Source organism: Stegastes partitus, unplaced genomic scaffold, assembly GCF_000690725.1.
Source record: "Stegastes partitus isolate 25-593 unplaced genomic scaffold, Stegastes_partitus-1.0.2 Scaffold827, whole genome shotgun sequence".
In the NCBI taxonomy this organism is placed as follows: domain Eukaryota; kingdom Metazoa; phylum Chordata; class Actinopteri; family Pomacentridae; genus Stegastes; species Stegastes partitus.
Window position 1 is genome coordinate 167,020 of NW_007578558.1, and position 20,690 is coordinate 187,709.

Genomic DNA, 20,690 nt, shown 5'->3' on the forward strand with positions numbered 1-20,690 from the left:
ACCCTTTTCATTTATTTATTTTACCTTGTACCTAAATTTATTTTTTCTTATCTTCTTTTTTGTATTTTTAAAAAATAAATCTTTTCATGAATATGTTATATTTACGACTCTTCTGGTAGCCATTTACTGCCTTTTGTCAGTTTTTGAATACAAACAAACAAACAAAAAAAAGGATCTTTAGACATCATCTCTGCTCCCATCTGCCTGAGCCGCTGTATATTTCTCATTTGACTAAATGGGGCCTCTTGTAGTCAGTCACTCAGACAAACACTACTGGAGAGGCATTAACGGATCCAGCATCCGCCAGCACATTATCACTGCTGCATTAGAGGACAGCCCCAGTAGGGCCACTATTTTTGGGGAGGTAATTACGTATATTTGGGGAGTGACGCGCTATAATAATGAGTAATGTAAGAAACTCATGTGCACAGAAAATAAAAGTCAACAGATATTACTTTTGAAATGATTAATAGGGAATATATACCGCACATCCCTTGCATAACTGTGGGTAATGAGCCCAGTAATACTATTGTGTGACTAAGCTAATATTCTCTCCTAAAGTGCTCCCTTATGGTTGTGAGTGCTTATGTTTCAGATGTAGCTTGCTGGCCATTATTCTACTGGGGTCTGATTTGCATCGTGCGGTTCCTGGAAGTTCTCTCTCTCTCTCTCTCTCTGTCTTTGAGAACCGAGGTACCAAAGCGTAATTACTCACAACCCTAATAGAGCATCGAAGAGTGGCCCCACTCGCAGGCCCCTCTACAAAGTAATGAATCACTATAAAAAAAACAATGAAAGGATTAGTCATGTGTAAGTGTGATCTGCTGTCTGTGTATTGCCACGGATTTATATTCATTACTTTATCTCATATGACAAATTGGAGAGGATTAAAAAGTTTAGCAATCTCTAAATACCACTGTGTGCCGACTGAAAGTACGCGAGCTTTGCTATCTTCACATTTTCTTTTTAATGTCGTACTTCAACCGTTTCAATTTAACATGTTATTAATCAATCAGTTTTGATAACTGATAAATCTTCAAGTTACTTATTAGCTTGCAGGTTTTTTTTTTCTCCTCTCGCCAAGTCAAGCTAATTATTTTCTGGTTCATTATGTTTGGCGTATAGTCATTGGGAATCGGCCCTTGTGACGCTTCGCGGTTCTTTTTTTAAATTTGTGGCACCAAAATGAAAAACTTCTGGAAACTTTTGTCATCCATTTTTTTGATCACTTCACAACATGGTTGATTTAATCTCATTTGAATGTTTAATTGCTCATTTATGGGTTGTTGCTTCGATTTTTGAACAAAAAATGTAAAAAATGACTCAGTTTTTACATTTGTCATTCTGTGTTTTGTGTCTGCAGCGTTTCCTCCCCGTGGAGTCTGTCCAGCTCTGCATTATGTATAGTCGCCCAAAGCTGGTTACCATTCATCTGCTGCACTATTTTAGGTGTTTGGAGATGTATGTGAACATTATTTACAGACCGGAAATGTAGGCCAATGTACTGATATTGTTGTTGTTTTTCAGTTTAAATATAAAGCAGCAGCCTCCTACTTTGTTAAATCTCTCCCCCTAGCCCACTGCCACTAACCCAGAAGTTGTGTGTTTATGTAATGATGCAAATGCAGCCTATAGGGTAATAAAAGAGCAAAAGTAGAGACGGCTTTATTGTAATAATATTGTCTACTGTGTTACATATAGTGTACGTTAGGGCTGGACGGTTATGGGAAACATAATAATCACAATTATTCTGACAACTGGAAGTGAATTAGTAACAAGTAAACACCAAGTAAAATAATAATAATATGTAAAAACAAGAATTTAAAATAAATTAATAGCCTACTGCAAAACTTGCAACAGCCAAAAAACACCCTAAATTATTCTTGTAAGGTTTTTCAGTGGCCACATAGTCCTATACGCCCTCAGTCCAGCCTCCTGCCATCTGCCTCCTACAAACGCAAGTTTTTGACTAGAACACCAGACTGTTCACTTGGTCTGGCTTTAGTGATGATCGCAGGCAGGAGACAACATTTCCACCTGAGCTAAACACTCGCTCTGATGCAGCACTTGTGGCGGGGATGCGCAGGTATTTCCTAGCCAGTTTGGAGGGCCGTGTTTAGAGTGACTGACGAGCTTGCACTTTTTTTGTGTCTTCTGCTCCATTAGCAGCTGATCATAGACCAGTTTATGATGAAACTTGAAGTGCTTGTATAAATTGGTCGTGTGGGACGCAGACACGACAGCGTGACAAATTTTGCAACCAATTTCCTTCTGCTCCACGTCCGAGAACTTGAAACCAAAATGTTTCCATGTCACTGATGATAATCTCCCTTTCTTGCCAACTGAAGGCTTCCTTTCTTATATTTTTCTCAATCGTTTCTAGCTTGCGGTAAGACAGATGCGTTCAAGGTGCTCAGGAATTTGCATGCACGCCGCGGCACAATAATCGTTTATCTTCCGATTAAAATGTTTTTTCGTGATTGAGAGAACCTGAAATCGTAATTGAAATCGAAATTCGATTAATTGTCCAGCTCTAGTGTAAATTATTGGCGACCTGTCCAGGGTGCCTTCACCCTAAGTCATCTGGGATAGGCTCCAGCCCTCCCGCAAGCCTACAGGGAGTAAATAGTGTCTAGGTAATGGATGGATAGATAGATACCTGATGTGGTAGTGCGACTGTGTATGTGGCCACAAAAACCTATTCTGAATCAACAACCCAAATATGAACAATTCAAAATTAAACTAAGAAACAATGACCCATTTGTAAAGCCATTAAATAATGACATAGTTAAAGCTTCAAACTCATTTTCTCATTTGGTTCGTTACAATGGTCGGTACTCAACAAAGAGCTGCACAGTATTCCACTGACGACAGAGCTGGCAATCAGGTATTGGCATAAAAGCTGGAAGTTGTGGGAAACAGCAAGTCTGGCTCTGTTCACATGTTTAAAAAAGAAAAAAAAAAAAAGCAACCTGCCTACCAACACCTCGAAGTCTTTCTAACTGACAGCTCATAACGTTACCTGTAGAAGAAACATGTAGCAGCGACAGGTTAGATGGAGGTTCTAACCAGGAAATCGCTGTTTCTGTGCTTTAGATGAATGAGATATTATGGTTCGTTTATCAGATGCAGAGGTGAAAATAAGCAGATTTGTTTAACCTGCGGACAGAATCAGACTCCCCTTGTTGCCAGCCGCCATGCTAAGCTAAGCTAACCCCCTGCTGGCTGCGGCGTCACAACAACAAAACATGAGCGGTATCAAATTCATCATCTAAATCTTGGCGAGAAATGAAGTGCATATCCGAAAAATGTCAGAATCTTGCTTGAGGCCAAAATAGCAAATATTCACTCGTCTCAGCTTCTCCAGTATGAGGATTTATTGTTTGTCTCTGTTGTGCTGTGAAAATCTGCGGGTTGTGGACTGTTAGTCAGATAAAACAAGATATTTCAAGATGCCAAATTGAGCTCCGGGAGCTGAAGAGCAAAACTATTAACAGAAAAATATATCAACAAACTAATTGCTGGTAAAATAATCGTTCCAACCTCTGGGTCACTCTAAATAAAAGAGGCGTGAGTGGGAAAAAAAAAAATAAAAGAGGAATGTAAAGAACCAAAGCTTCAGTCTGTGCCACAGGAATTCCATTTTGTTTCTATGAGTCTGTCAGAATGATCTGAAGTCCACTTACTGTGCCACCGTTGACACTCTGCCAGCAACACATAAAGCCGCCATCACAACAAGTGATAGATGCCCATATAACTTTTGGGGAATAGTGAAGGAGCCCCCAATCAATCAGAGGGTTTAGACTTTGCTCCAACCAAATTAAATCAACTCCATTTCAATTAAATCACTGCCGCCTCGCACAAACACAAGTCCCACTGAGGCTCTAACATCGACCACCGAGCAGACAGCGTGGGGGCAAAGGCTGGATGGACAAACTCTAAACTTTTAAACAGGTCCAATACCGTCAAGACGCTGAGCCCAACACTAAACTGCACTGCCTGCAGGTGCAACGTACGTGACCTGAAACCCGATCGCATAAAAGGGAAGGGAATTTCTATTCAAGGCCACTGTTGGAGCAAAATGCACCACATGATGGATGCATGTGCAGACCGGTGCGCTACACATGAATACATCCTCATCCTTATGTTTAGAATCCAACCTGCCTGGTGTTCCTGTGGGACGAAGTGGAGTGTAGAGAGGACCTAAAGGGCAACTTTAGAGGACTGGTGTCAGCTCCGAGGGCTCTTGTGTAACCCACACACAAGTTCCCCGAAGAAGATGACACACACTGTTCTTTTATTAGCGTCTGTATGTACCAAAAATAGCACTGCATTAAAATGCAAGGTGCTCTCTTTGTGTGGGCGAGTTAATACAGGTGCGCTCTATGCGAAAAGATCCAGGAAGTCCCCTGCGAATGATACATAAGATTTATAAGACAAGATTTTACTGCTGCCATGATGACTTTGGAACATTTCAATAGAGAAACCGTGCTCCCTTCTAGAGAGATTACTTGCGCAAAAACTGAACCAGCATGCAGAAGACGGAGCGCTCGCGGGCCGTCAAGTGTTGCCGTTTGGGATTTCTTCAGACGTCGTCGGTTTGTTTCGAGCAAACTGAACCTTGATTTTCCCACTCGAGTCTCACTCAATCACTCCTTCACCTTGTAAGTTAGTTGACTTTGCCTCTCCTCCTTATTCTCTGCTTCTTATTCTCTCTCCTATCTCCTTCTATCTCTCCACTCGGTTTTTCTCATTTCCCTTTGCTACATCTCCTTTCTGTTTTGCATATTCTTCCCAGACGACAAGGACCACCAGACTGAATTACATGCAGACTTGGTTGCAGGTAGCACTCGGGTTGAGTAAGGCCCTCAGCTGCAACTGCAGCCTGACTCAGAATGACAGGTAGCCCGGGGCTGCTCTCATGGATCTTCTTTTTTCTCTTTTTCGCTCCTCAACTGAACACAAGAGCAACCATATGCTGCTCTCTTTCCTCCTACTAGAGGGTTATTTCATTAAAATTCTGCCCTCCTTTGCTTCTTTCCTCCCTTCTTTCCTCTTTACTTTGAGTCTCCCTGCTGCTTCGGGCTTAGCAGGTTGGCCTGTGCTGCAAATATGAAAAAAAAAAGGCTCCACATTGCAAGCTTCTCAACAGATGGCTGTAAGGACTTATGTTAGATGATGTCCCCTTCAGCATGAAACACTGCTCAGCCAAGACAGCCACAGTTACTGTCCAGCAGATTCAAGTGCTGACCACGGTTGTTGGAGGCAGGTCAAAGCAACTGTTTAGGGAGGTACTTCATGTTTGTCTATGATAGTTCCTGGCAGCTGCGCTCAAGTGTTCAGTCTGTTGAGTCACCGCTGGGACTTGAACTCCGCCTGTGTCAACTGTCAAGCAGATGTCCAGGATCAGGAGGGGAAAAAGCGGCAATGCTTCACAGCAAGCGCGTCTTCGAGTGCGCGCACACATACACCTTCGCAAATGCCTACCTACATAAATGTATCGCATGCCACACTTTGTGCTGAAAGGAAAATAGAAGTGAGGGCAATTTGAGATGTTTACGAGAATGAAAACGTCTTCATGCAGCGAAAACGTTTCTGGTGTTTGTGTCACGCTGGCCTGATTATCATAGAGAACAGTGCAATCCTTTCCCCCCTTTCTTTCCTTCATATACTGTGTGAAACTATCCCTGCCTGGCCAACAACTCCTTGTCAAACACTATTGAGAAAAATATCTCTGATGTCTTTGTCCTCAGCCGTGCAATGGCTGATATTTCTGGAGCTGGACGAGCTATGCAAATCCCAAGCAGCCCTTCTCTCTTTCTTTACCAATTCAATAAAATAACACATGATTGAATCCCGTCCCTTATGTGACAGCTCAAGCGAACTACGGCGGCAAATACATTCACGGCAATCACAGAAATTGCGTTTTGTATGATGTTCGACGTGGAGTTGTCACTCAGAATTATCGCTTACTTTGGTGAGGAACACAGCGGAGGGATTTCAGCGCAAAATACAAATTAAAAGTAAAAAGAACAGAGACAGTGGCAGTGTGAGAGAGAATTCCGGAGCTGCTTCCAAAGCTGCTGCCGCTCTGGTCTAATCTTTAAAGTGACTGTACACATGCACCACTATGAGGGAAAAAAAAAAAAAAAAAAAGGCGAGAGAAAATGAGATCATTAATAGGGATGGCAAGGCAATAGATGTGTGCATTTATTATGTGGAGAAACAACATAAACAAGCACTGCGCGAAGTAGATAAGCGGGATGTCACAAAGCTGCTCTCGGCCAGTTGGGCCACTAATCTGTGTGTTGTGGCCTACAGAGACGTCGCTGTAGACTCTGTGAGCAAGAAAGCAACTTTAAAATACAACTATTAACTATGTACATTTATAATTACACACACATATATATATATATATATATACATATGGCGGCATGCAAGCATTCATTACAGACTCTGTGAGCAAGAAAGCAACTTTAAAATACAACTATTAACTATGTACATTTATAATTACACACACATATATATATATATATATATATACATGGCGGCGTATGCAAGCATTCATTACAGACTTGTCACATGGACACACACACACACACTTGAGCAGCCAAACTTGCGCATCCATGACTTACTAATGCATTTATAATGACATTCTACAAATTATGCCTGACCACCAGGCTTTGTCACATCCCCTTTTCAGCAGTGAGCTTTTCATCGTTTCTAAAAAAAGATGCCTCCAAATGGAGTCGTTCTCTGTGATCGCGCGTTTTGGGCATTAAACCTCCAGGATGCAGAGTTAATGGGATTGCTCCTGTTTTGCTTCTGGCTGCGGACTGCACGGTGGCTGGAGGGGCTGTGAGTTGATGCCTAGAACCGACTTAGCGGAGACAAGAAGAAACCAAGCCAATTTTCACTTTGTTGCCTCTCCAGCATGGCCAAGACATCCAATTCCATCAGGCCTTTTGCTGCTGGGGCGGCTGATAGAAATGGGCCCTAAGTCCTGTAGCTGGGCCAGCTTATTCCCTTATCTTCTAATGGCTCTGATAAGGGATTGGAAGAAATGGTGTCAGAATAACCACTGAATGACCCGCTGCCAAAGAGCCTGATTAATCTCACTAAGGAACAACAGGAACAAGCTATGGATATTACAGATGCTCTACTAACACCAATAAAATGTACATATTTGCTGGAAGAGCAACAACTGGAAGGTTTTTATTAACTAATAACGTCACTGCCAACAATATGAAATACCTCCCCGGGAAATGTAAGCCACTCATTGAGCCTGAAGTAACCATCTCATCTTATGGGTGACTTCAAATCTGTATTATGCTGCTCTCTGACTCACCGGGAGCTTTGTAGAAGCCGATGTCTTCCTCGGTTAGAGGCAGCAGGTAGACCTCGCCTTCCTTCCATAGCAGGGGGTACTCCTGCCCTCCAAAGAACTCCCCCAACCAGCCATCCTGATCTGAAAGTCAAATATGACTCATAGTTACTCTGCGTCGCTGCAGATCAGGCTTTATATGATATTAATGTTCACAAAGAGTTGAACTGGTTGACGTTGCATTTGGATGATTCGATGTTGTGTTTAATTGTCCGTGTTAGATTTTTTTATTTGGTTAACTTATTAAACAGGAAAAATATATTCCCTGAAAAGCAGTTTAAATAGATTAAAGGAGCTCATCACAGTGCAAATAAAGAAAACAACTAAATGCGCACAGCACAATCAAATTGAGGAGTAGCAAAATGAACAGAGTGAAGAGAGAAAAGTAAACATTGTTGGTCTTTTAGCAGAGCAATAAAGCTCCCATGGTAACAAAGGAACCTCGTTAATGGATGTAGAGCCTTAGAAAATACCTTCAATGAAGTCGGAGGTGATGTTGACGGCGGCATAGTGATTGGACGAGGAGCAGGCCAGCGAGTGGCCGAAGCAGAAACACGGCTGGCAGCCGGCTGGGTTTACTTGTTGTAGATTGAAAAATCCTGGCCTGCATCTGTAGGTGTACGCACACACATACACACCCTCAAGCATAAACAGTTATTAACATGCAGATGCTGCACACACACACCTGATTGCAGCTATTTACCACATTCTTGCATTAGTGTTTTTCTCGCTATCTCTTTGCTGAGTTGTTTTCAGCTCGGCAGCTGAGGTGCTGGTTGCTGCAGTGTGGAGGAAGAAGAGGACAGACTGGAGCTCAGCTGCTAGGACCCTAAACTCTGACCCACAGACACTTACTGGCATATGGGTGGGACAGGAACACCACTAGAAATCAGCCGCTACACAAGTCGCATTACACAGGAGAGGGGCTTGCTCAACGAGCCGTGAAAACAGCAAAAAAGTCAACAAACAGGGAGCACAGAATAATTCAATAGTTGGAAACCCGGGGCTGTGTGTGTTGCTAATGTCATAGCGAGTTTATCGGTTTGATCCTGTATCCTGGAGGAACATGATAGAAACAGACAGGGAGAAGCACAGGCTTGGTTATTGACATATTGTAACCGTCGTGTTCACTGTCCTAGTAGTCAAAATGATGGATAGCCTGAAAGCTTGTAGCAATCTTTGAACAAATTTATCTAAAACCTTTTTCTTTTTTTCTGTGCCTGGCCTGGCTGCTGGGTGTAATGTGTTTAATTTGTACTTTAGAGTTTGGAAAATAATCTTCCAAACTCAGACATTTTTAAAAAATCCTATGGTCTATAACATATAGTGAGGAATTGCTATTGATTGCTTCAATTGTTGTATTGTGCAGGGTGTTAAAAGTTGCCTTGGTAACCAGAGGTTATATGCGCACATGTGTGACGTAAGCAACAAGCTTATAACGCACCTGTCACAGCTCTGCCCCTCCACGTTAGGTCTGCAGAAACAACGTCCATCCAGAGGAGAGCAATTGTCCACACTCCCGCTGGGATCACATTCACACGGCCTGCAGACAATAAGTCGTGTGAAGATGAAAAATTTATACCTGCAGCATTTAACAGATGTGTGTTTATAGAGGAGAACATGCTCTTCAGTAACAGGAAGCAAGAAAAGACAAGGGCAATTTAATGTGATAACTCTGTGAGGGATTCTTTATGTGCTCGCTCTGCCCCTCCACATCACAGATGGTCCGCTGCACAGCTGCAGCCCTGGAAACAGCAGGGCGTCTTGCTCAAGGAGAGTTCAACAACATGGACGCTTGTTTTGGGACTTGAACCCTGGTTTCTCTTAAAGTAGTCGACACTGTAAATGCGATTCTGTCATCACTACAAAGTCATTGAAAAAGCACTAATGTTTTGTAATAAATGCCTGCTGCACTATCAGAAAAATCGACTGTGACTTGTATGAAAGATATAAGTGGGTCATTTAGAGGAGCAGCTGTAGGTTGGTTGCTGATGGAAACAGCATACACTGTCAAAAAAAGGTAGAAAGCACTATGTGTTGATGTCATGTTACTTCCAATTGTATCTCCACTTGTCATTACAATAAGCTGCTCTTTTGTTAGAACTTCAGCTGTGAGTGTGAAAGGGACAGCTTTGATAAAATTACAGGCAGTTCAAACTAGATTGAGTGGAAGCAGCACTGTAAAGGTCAGTTCAGGCCTTCCTTCCAAACCCGCATGTCCGTAAGGTCCGCAAGGTTATGCCTGATGCCAATTTTATAATTCATTCAAGTCTGTGAGGGATCGCACGGATCCAACTTTGTGATTGTGCGGATTGTCCATAATATGAGTGCACCGACCGGAAAAGTAAAGGATGTCATTCACACCTTTTTAATTATTAATATAAAAGACTTGTAATAGAACATTGGCATTGGAAGACCTTTAATTTGCACATGTTTCCCATTGGCGGTGCCCAAACACAGGAGGAAGTTCCAAATTCTCCAGAAATCTCGTGCTGTCCAACAGCTGTGCTCGGCACACGTCGGGAACGATCACATTAGCACAGCGATACAACCCAATCTGTAACCAGCTGCAATGTCCTGTAAAAAGTCATGTCCAAGCCATGGACTACACAGTCTGTGGTCAGAGCCAGCCTTTTGTCCACATTAGGGTGGATGTGGCTCAGGTGGCAGAGCGGGTTGTCCACTAATCACAAGGTTGGCGGTTCGATCCCCGGCCCCTCGAAGTGTCCTGGGGTAAGACGCTGAACCCAAAGTTGCTCCCACAGTTGTTTGAATGAGTCCCATTAAGATAGCAAAGCGCTACATAAATGCAGCACCAATTATCACAAGACCCTGGGGTGTATTTTTGTGTTCGACATGAGGGATGTGTGTCTGTTGTCGTGAAAAGAGTCATGTGTATTTGTTGTCTGTATCAGTAATGTAGAAAACAATGAACTGGTCTTAATGCTGGTATACCTTCAGTGCCGGATAGTCCACTATAATCTGCGTGAAGTCAATTTCTACATCTTCCAAAGCCTGCAAGATTCCAAATGACTGTCCAACAAGGACAATAGTTTGCACGCCTGGCAATATAGAGTAAGTATATGAAGAGTTCATTTGCAAAAACAGATAACTCCATGTTTGTAGATTTTCAGAAAGCTTATTTTTTGTTGTTGTTTGGTTGAGATAATATCAATCAAACTGAAGTTGAGTAGATTTGACTCAGTAGAAATGACATGACAAAAATAGAGATTACTTAAGCTTGATTGATATTGTCTCAGGTAGACGATGGAAAAGTGGGTTTTCTGAAGGTTTGTGAAGATGGAGTTATCTGTTTTTCCAAATGAACTCTTCATATGTAGATACCGTATGACCTGCTGTGCATGTATGAAACAGAGTCCTCCAAATAGACTCTGGCTGGTTAAAAAAAAAGTAGCACAATGGTAGCAACGATGCATCCGTGGTGTCTGTCTGCGTGTCTGAGGAGGATAATCCAGGCTTAAGGAGAGAGGATGTACCATGTTTGCTGTTTGAGTTCTGACACTTGTCACAAACACTACTTGGAGTTCTGAGAATGTTCCAACATACTTCAGGCCTACTCTATCACTGGTAAAGTTCAAAGGACTAAAACTAATAAGCAGCTAATGCACATCGTTCGGCTACTTGCTAGCTCGGCTTACAGAGCAGTTAATGATATGTTGAAGCGTTTATAGGCAGTGCACGTTTCCTGCTGACATTAAAGCCATTCACAGTTTTGGGGTTATGCAATTGAATTGTTCACAGTACAACTACACCGCATTGGAACTGATTTTGATCATTAAAATACGCATGTTAAAAATTTGTCAGTGACAATCCATGTTTATGATAAGCTGTGATGCATAACAGAGGGTGATAAATAATTCATTTGTTAGTGCTAAATATTTCATTGTTAATGAAACACTAATTGCTGTCAAAATATGTGATAATTCACCTCATGGCAATCATCACAGTACATCCTAAAATAGAAACGGAACACAATGATTCTCTCTCCTGCACTGTATGCGGAGGTGTTTTTTTTTTCCCCGTACGAAATTACAAAATGTAGAGCTTCAGAAAGGATTCAGTTATAGCAAACTCAGCCCAGCCAGACTTTGGAACGTTATATAGGTTGTGTGGCCGACCGTGGGAGAAACTTAAATAGCCTGATTCATTCATTTGGATGCCACATAGGAGCCCGTACACCAGGGGTGGGCAATCCTGGTCCTCGAGGGCCACAGTCCTGCATATTTTAGATGTTTCCCATCAGGATTGTTATCAGGCTTCTGCAGAGCTTGATGATGAGCTGATCATTTGAATCAGGTGTGTTGGAAGAGGGAAACATCTAAAACATGCAGGATTGTGGCCCTCGAGGACCAGGATTGCCCACCCCTGCCATACACACTGTGTAATACTGACACTTTGGACACACACCTATATCCAAGAAGAAAGAACTGAAATGTTGGATCTCAAATCCCCCCTAGTTTAAAGGAGCATTCAGGCTGTAGGTCCGAACATAAAACACACTCATCCGTTGCTTAATTCTATTGTTTTCTTTTACCTGGTGCTTTAAAGAGCTCTAAATTTTTCAATCTCCACTTCTTTTCCATATAAAAATTGCAACGCTGCGTACATCACTGCAATAAAACTGTCAACTGTTCCACTCAAACCTCAAACTCACACAACCACCCCTGAACCCAGCTCTTAGCGTCTCTACTACCGGTGCTGGTTAAGACTGGTGAGTGGGTGTTTGGGTCAGCAGTGACTCGGATTATGTCAAACTCGGCTTTATCACGTTTTTTTGATTGATTGCTTTCGTTTGAGAGTGCAACACAGAATCTATTTTTAATGGCGTGCTATTACAAATAATTCAATTATCCCAAGGCAAGCCGCCTCTACTTGTTTCTGCTCTAGTGGTCTGGGTAATTCACACCTCAGCTCAACCGCCTGAGTTTGCTGCATGAACGAGGGAAAGTAGCGTGCGCGCAAGTGTGTGTATGTGTGTGTGTGTGTGTGTGTGTGTGTGTGTGGGCATGCATGTCGGCATGTGTGCATTGACAGCATTTTGATTGACAGCATCGTCGTTGGTAAACAGCCTGTAATATTAATGTATACCTTTCATTTACACATTCCTGACTAATACAATACGCTTTCATTTAAAGCTTCCCTTTAAACCACTTACTATTAACTAACGTTTTTGTCCATCGGGGAACAGCAGGGACAAGCTGTAAACCAAACACTGTCATATTATCACCTCTAACCTCTTAAGGCATGGGGGGAAATGGTGTTCATATGAAGTTGTGTTTCTGTCATATCAGTCAATTTGCTTTTTGCTCTAGTTTGGTCTCCACCATGGCCTGAGGGAAATATGTTTATATGTGTTTTATTAATGTTTTTACTCAAGTAGTGGAGGGTGAAACAATATTAACAACAAAAAAATAAACAATAAAATAGCTGAAAGAAGCAAAAGAACCCTCTAGAGCTGCAGACACTACAAAGTCTACACATTCTCCGTGGGTTCATCACTATGAGCGACACATTTGAAAATGTACAGTCATTAGACCAACTTTTTGAGAATGAATATTTAATATCAAAACTTTCAAGTCACACAAATAAGGCTGAAACCGAACGCCTATCCTCCAGTTTAACAATCAGCCCACTGTCTGTTGTCATAGTATCCACGGTTAGGTGCTAGAAATAATATTAACACCAAACAATCATTGATATGCGATTCCACACTATCACAACTTAGCATTCCTTTGGCAGGTAGAGGGGGTCAGGGAGAGCTAGGATAGACTTCTTGTGAATATAAATATGGCAACATACCGCTATTGCACACACACACACGAGCGCGTACATACACACACACACTTATGCGTCACCATTTATGTTTACATGCAGGCTCACATGCACACACACTTAGTATGAGAGCTCTCAGGTCAGACAAAGTTGAAATGCGCTTTTCATCATCAAAATGTATGCAGCCGGTGAGTGCATCTTAAAGCTGCGCCAACAGACGCACAAAAATATTCAGAAAGAGTCTCGGAGGTAAATCATTCTCGTACCTCAAGAATAAAAGCAATTCTACCAATCTTAAAATCAATTTACCCCGCTGCGCTTATTCTTGCAGCGTACTGAAACCATCGAAATCAGAGAAAGATACGGAACGAGACAAATATTTCAATATATGCATAACTTTGTGTGCTTTGTCAGATTGGAACCTCAGAACATGTGTAGTCGCTTTTAGCTTGTAAACACCAAACAGCATCATGAGATAAACTGAAATTATGAATATGTTGAATTATTTACAATCAATTAGGATCTCATTAATAAATATATGTTGACAGGAAAGAGAGATCACAGCTGGTTTGGTCACTCAAAGCAGATCAGAAGTAGAGGACAGTCACCTTCCCAAACTACCTTCAGAAGGAAAAGTTTTTGAGGCTTCTGTGGGATCGGCCGCAGCTGCTCCTTTAAATTTCCGAAGGCAGAGGCTGGATCCGGTCACCATGGCAACACGTGGAGAAGACAGTATGGTCTCCTTATGGGTGCTAAGGGATCTTCAAACCCCAGATATGTTGTCCTGTTGGTTGGGCGAGCAACCAGAACTCTGACCATATGCAGCAGAAAGAAAAATCAGCGTATAGACTTGTGGCAGGTTGATGACAAGTAAAAGCAGGACAGTCTGATAGACAGTCTGAAGATAAAAAAAATGGTGGCGTGAAAGATTTCAGACAGAAGTTGTAGTGTGGTCAAGATCAAACACACAACAAAAAATTCTAAGCTTATCTTTCAATGTTTTGGGTTTCAGTTTTCTGAAAGTCTATGTTGTATTGGAAAAGTCAAAAACACTTGTTTTGTCTTCCAGTTATTCATGAGCTGTTTCTAAAACCTGCAAAAATACACCTTTAGTAAACAAAAACCAGCTTTCATCACCTCACTGACATGCTTATAAAAGGCGTTATTAGCTCATACATTTGATTCAGTTGCCCATTTTCTACGTACGTCCTTGATTACATTATTTTGGACCTGATCCTGATCCAAGTCCTTTTATACGAGACATCTGTGATACAGAGACTGATACTTATATTTATCTCATTGCTGATTAAATGTGTTTGATACACTGAATTAACTGTGGCAGCCTTTTAAAAAACTGTCACACCTTCACAAGCTACTTGATCAAAAGCTATGTTTCAAAGCTATTAAGCTTATGAGCTTGAATTACTGATATGATGTGAAAAACATTTAACTGGAAGAATGTGAATCCTAAAAGTGACAGGGCGCAATCAGCTGGAGAAAAGACTCCTCATCTGTTGGAGTTGTTGGGAGTGCGGAAACACTTTTACCTCAATCTTTGGCAGAGCACCCAACAATGGGCAACTTTTATTTTGGCCTGTCTTCAAGTTACTCATGGAATGACTGATTTGCATCAGCCGCCAGGACCTACTACTGGCAGTGTTTGTCATTTGAAAGTGGTGATCAGTGCCAGCTAAAATGAGAAGCTGTTTCTGGAATGTTTTGCACACTGATCTTCGCTAATGAGAAAGCGTGGGGAGAAATAACGGATTTGGTAAGCTAAGTGGCTTAGCAAATTGATTGGATTGGCTCGAGACATTACTAATATTTACCAGGCATGCAACATTGAAATGCTTGCCTTGTTTCAGGCAACGATACAAATCCACTTCACTCTGCTTTTAGCCCTTTTTGTTTTCCACCAGTTCTTTGGGGAAATATGTTTATTTAACTGCTAAATGCTACACAATGTTCATCGGTTTGGCACCAACTGCGTTCACAGTTTGATGTTGGGTGGTGTGCAATTGGTGTATCGGAGTGTTTGTGCTTACTGTGGCTAAATAGGATTCTAAAGAGAGCGGTGAGAGTGAACCAAAAGATGAGCTGAAAGACACTTAAAGGCTCTGTAGAGTCGAGCAGAGTCACTGTTGGTTCAATATGACAAACACCCTTTTCACAAGTCATTTGATCCATTGGTAATATAAAAAGATAGGGCTTTTGTAGTTACATGGCAGTTATATAAGATTTGATTATAGTGAACATGCCATAGGACCAAGGAATTACTGTTGTCCCCTGCAGAGGTCTATATTTTGTCTAATTTATCTCACTTACACGTCTATGATAAACTACAGCCTTTATTGAAATGATGAGAGCAGAGAGAGCGTCTTCAGTTCACCGTAGATTTATTGCTCCAATCAGATACAATAAACCGAGTTGTCCCGGATCAACTGATGGTATGCAACCCTTATACACAGACAGTTGCCATCTATGTGCGCCATCTTAATTCATCAGTTCTGACACACCTCAACTCTCTCAGACAGGATTCCAGACAGAAGGAGAGCGGTGTTTGGGTCCTTGACTGTTCGCACACTAATACTGTGGATGTTGTGTTAGAATGAAACATCTGTGCATCTCACGCTATTTCTAGAATGTTATCCTGCCGCGACCTCTGCAGCTCTCATCCTGTCTGCTTGATTAAACGTAGTCAAATATCCTGCCTGGGGTCACGCTGACCCACTATTTCTGCGTCATAATGTCTGTATCCATTACACTCATTGACTAACAAGGTTCATCTAATATCTGTAACAAACAAAGCTTTTCTTAAGGACATTCAGACTGCAGCAAAAATATGCTACGTGTAGGCCTTAGGTATAAACCTGTTGGCTCTCACATTTCCTTTCTAATGTCACATAAACCCTCTTCTCTACCTGCGCTGTCAGACCTCGTCCCCTCGCTATTGAACAACAAGTCTTAATTATCTCCGCTGATCTTAGATGACCATGAAACATAGCTGTCACCTAGAGGGGGTCTGAGCAAACAGACTCGTGCAGCCTAACTCTCTGCTAGAGCGTGTGAAACCTTAAATTAAGGGAAGCTCACAGACTCTAGCTATGCTCCAGTGGCCATCAGGTTCTTCTTTTTTATCAAATAATGCACTATTTACCTCTGAGCTTATGGTGAACAGGCTTGTGGACATGAATAATAGTTACAGTAATAATGTTTTTTTTGTTTGTTTTTATTTTGCTTTCTGACTTAAACAAAGTACAAAACTAAAACATGCTGCTAACCATTACCACAAGCAAGCTATATTATGGTTAAATGCTGGTATAATTGAACTGACACAGGGACATTACTTTGGCGCTCTTTCTTCAGCCCAGGTACTGAACACACTGCTAGCATTTATGATGCACAGTGACACGAATCTTCCTTAATTCATTTGCTCTAATGTGTCTAGATTGCAACAGAAACTCCATCATGTCAGGGGCAGGACTGGATGGAGTCTCTTCTCGGTGTGAACAAAAAGAGCTGTCTGTTCCATCTGGATTACTGGAGTCTTTAAGACACCTGTAAATGCCAGTCTAGATCTTCTTCAGTCTTTTGACCATTCATTTAGGTTTTAGATGATATGTAGTCAACATCCACACATTTTCTGTCTGACTTTTAAATCTGTGTCTGACTGTCTACGTTCCAAAAGGTTTTACACTTACAATCAGTTACATCAGATAGATAGTATGTCATGAATGTTAATGGTGTGTCTCGAGTGTATGGTCCAGATGAGAATATACAGACATTGCATGCTCTTGTGTATACTGTGTGATTATGCTGTAGAGTATATAGGTACATGTGAACATGCTGCTTCAGATGCCTTTGAGATCCAGTCCATGGGCCAGACCAGATACTGGTACCGCCCAAGGTAGCAAAACGTCAGTGGTGCCATTTTATTTGTTACACCAACAGAAGTAAAATAAGACATGATAACCTTTTCAGATGAACAGCTATTTCATTTTTCTTGCAGGAACTATAACAATCAGATACCCCCATTGTTAGGACAATGGATAGTTTATAGAATGGATGCTGGCCCTCAAAGCATGTACTTCAAGCATATTCTTGCATTTAGTCATGTTTATTTTTCCTTTTCAGTAAGGCTGGAATAGATTACCAGTCTCTGTTTTTCCTTTGTTTTTGGCAGCTTGTTTTCTGTTGATCTTTTACTGGAAGAGGAGGAAAGTACTGTTGGTTTTGTATTATTATCTTTTGCATCTGTTCAGTAGAGATATCTACAGTGCTAGCTTCACCATCATTATATTTTTTATGTACCTGTTAGGATGATTACTTAAGTTTGGATTAGTAAGGATGAATTTGACCCTTTTTAAATGTCAACTTTAAGGTTGTAACTGCCCTCTTTCAGTCTGCAACCAAAGCACTTTATAATTCAGCTTTTTTAATATCAAATCTAATGATTTCTGTTTGCATGTTGCAGATGAAAGTGACTGAATATGGGCACTGGGAAATGGGAAAGTAGAGACCCACCAACAAAGCAACCATGTTGCTGTGGTTCTAATTATACAGAAAATCTGGTTTTAGCACAGCATGTTGACTCCTGGGAAACTCTGGTCATGGTAGCTCAGAAATTAAAACATGCACCAGTTTTGTAACTGAAAAATGGCATTCCTAAGAAACAGATTTTGAAAATCTATTACCAGTGCTGCAGTATCTTCACTATGAAGAAAGTAATTCATGGTGTCCTTGTAAAACAACAGAAAATGGCCAATAGCTCTGTTGAAGACAAAGAATATAAGAGAACAGCTAAACCATCCCCAAATACATCTAGGGCCTATGATGCAGTTTGTATATTTTGTCAAAAAACAAACATGCCAAGAGACAGAATATGTGAAAAGTACTGGTTAACATTGAGACATGTGAATCTTTGTATCACAAAGATCAAGAGTACAGCCACAGCGAACATGGACAGCAGTACCTTGTCATTGTGAGTAGAGACCTTGTAGCAGTTGAAGTACTCTACCACAGGTCATGCTATAGAGACTACATGAAAGGGCAGGTTTCCAATGAAGAGAATGCCAACGATGATGATGATGATGATGACGATGATGAAAGCCAGTATTATGTTGCTGTGAATTAGTTTTTCAATGAGCTGTACCTCTTCATCGGGATGGAGCTTTATGGCAATTCTCAAATGATGACAATGGCTGATCTCACTTCTAGACTGGTTGCTTCAGTGAACCCTATAGACACTGTCCAAATCAAGAAAGCAACCAAGAAGCACATAAGGCAAAAGCTAGAGAGTGAATTTCAAGGAGCCGACATGTGCAGGCTACAGACCTGGGGTAACCATAAATGGTAGGATGAACCAGAACCTAACTTTGAATTCAAGGAGACACACAATGATAGTGGCAGTTGGATTAATGTAACTGTACTCACATTACCCATTACTAACAACATTCATTGTATGCAACATTCACTAAGTGTATGTATACAAATGTCTTACTATTCCTCATTATCCTGTATTTCATTTTGTGTATTTAATTGGCTTTGTGCCCAGTTCATTGTTTCTGATGCCTATGGATGGATGGTATGGATACAAAAGCCATGGTAACTACAAGTAAGCTGCCACTCCTCTTGAAGGTTATCATATCCAATATATCCCACACACAGAGGATTTCAAAAATCATCAACAGATTTTGCCACCTTAGGTGTTACCAGTAAGTGATTTTTATTTATTTATTTATTTTATTTTTACCTGGGCCCATGGACTAATAGGTGTCTTCTTGTTGGCCTGTCTTCCCAAAAATGGAATAGTTTCTTTATCCTTCTTGACTACAAAAAAGGAACTAAATAATCCTAGGATGGGCCTAAGAAGATGGAGACAATCTCTCCTTCTTTGATGTTTACCAAATTCTGCCCCTGGTTTCAATGCACATTGTACAGCACACTGGGGGAATACTTCACGGTTTTGAAAACACCATTTCTCAAGGTCCCACTTCTCTGGCATCCGAAGTGATTTCACCTCATCATTCTTCTGCAGCACCCTTCACCTGCAAGAGCAAGGCTTGGTGTATAGCAGTTAGACTTTAGACATAACTTCACATCTCAGCCTCAAAATGCTCAGGCGGAGGTCCCTTATAGGTGCATCTTAGGTAGGATACCAACATAGGTCTGCCAGTTAGCATATGCATGCTCTTTAGTGCCAGTGTGAAAGCTGTCAATCCAGACAAGATCAACCAGAAACGTTGCACTGTTGGTCATCCACATCACACGACTGTCTAAGTACCACGAGTAACACGTCACCTATTGCAGCTTCATCAGCAGCGTTATTACCTTTACAAACCACTTTAGATGTAGCACCATCTAACACTGGACTCTAGTGAAGCCTCTTTCAGCCCAAATGCCTCCAGTAGTGTGGCAAACAGTATGCATAAGCAGGATCGGTTCAGTGTAGATCGTAAATGATGTTCCAGTGGATAGTTGTCGTGATCAAGGCCTTGAGCTCAGCTACTTGAGTGGAAGATGGCGGAGGGATGCATAAGACACGAGGGGGTAAAAGTCAAAATAATTTGAGGGGTGTCAAAATTGATTAACCTGCAGTTTTATCAGATGGACCATCAACAAAAAAGGTCAAGTCAGAATGTTGAAGTGGGTCCAGAGACAAATCAGTGGTCGAAACAGTGACACAGCTATGCTAGTCCCCATCGAGTGGGGCCATGATTGACTGTGTTACATCTCACAATGGTGCCATCTGGTGCAGAGAGAATAACATCATGTCTTGTTTGTAAAACACATGACAGGTGTAAAGCATAACTGGAAGATCTATAGGGACATATGAAGCTTTCTGGAAAGTGAACATTGCTGGTGCCATTCCCTGGTAACAGGGAGGCATACATCTTTCAAAGGTTGTTTTTGAGGACCATTCTGCTGAGTAAGAACAGCGTTTGCATAACCACACTTTCCTAAGACATACAGCTGAACTGTTTTTGCATAATTGGAATGAACAAGTGCTGAGGCTGAGGTAAGGTCCGTTCAAGGGTGACACACCAGTGGCCCTGGAACAATTCCTAAAAAGAACAACATCTAAAGGATTGACATGGTTTTTAGGTGCACTGCGGTTGGCGTGGCTGATTGAGATGGAACGCTTGTTTCCTTGGACCCAATTTTAATCATCTGGTCTATGAAATTCTGGGGTTGTTTCTGTTTACTAATAGTCTGCCTTAATAATGACACACACAAATCCAATAAGGTCAGTCAAATTTTCAGCAATTAGAGTATTCATAAGACTGAACTGACAGCTTCTTCACATATCGCAATGTGCACGATTAGCATTATTCAACAGCTGCTATATGCAGGAATAATTGTGCATAAAGTCACATGATGGGTTGCTTATTAGTCACAGCATTGCATTAAATAATCATGACTATTACGATTTGAATATCTAATGCAGGGGTGTCGACATCCGGTCCTCGAGGGCCGCAATCCTGCATGTTTTAGACGTTTCTCTCTTCCAACA

At 41.4% G+C, this 20,690-nt stretch overlaps 1 protein-coding gene across 1 annotated transcript in view; it reads right to left on the reverse strand.

Annotated features, from left to right (window-relative positions):
* The window catches only part of lamc3 (laminin, gamma 3), a 149,180-nt gene that overhangs the window by 64,566 nt on the left and 63,924 nt on the right, over positions 1-20,690 (reverse strand). Inside the window, exons 7-9 of the mRNA XM_008292737.1 lie at positions 8,829-8,927; positions 7,858-7,994; positions 7,349-7,468 (exon numbers count right to left, since the gene is read on the reverse strand). Of these exons, the coding sequence (XP_008290959.1) occupies positions 7,349-7,468; positions 7,858-7,994; positions 8,829-8,927 (356 nt within the window). The remainder of the gene's footprint in view (positions 1-7,348; positions 7,469-7,857; positions 7,995-8,828; positions 8,928-20,690) is intronic.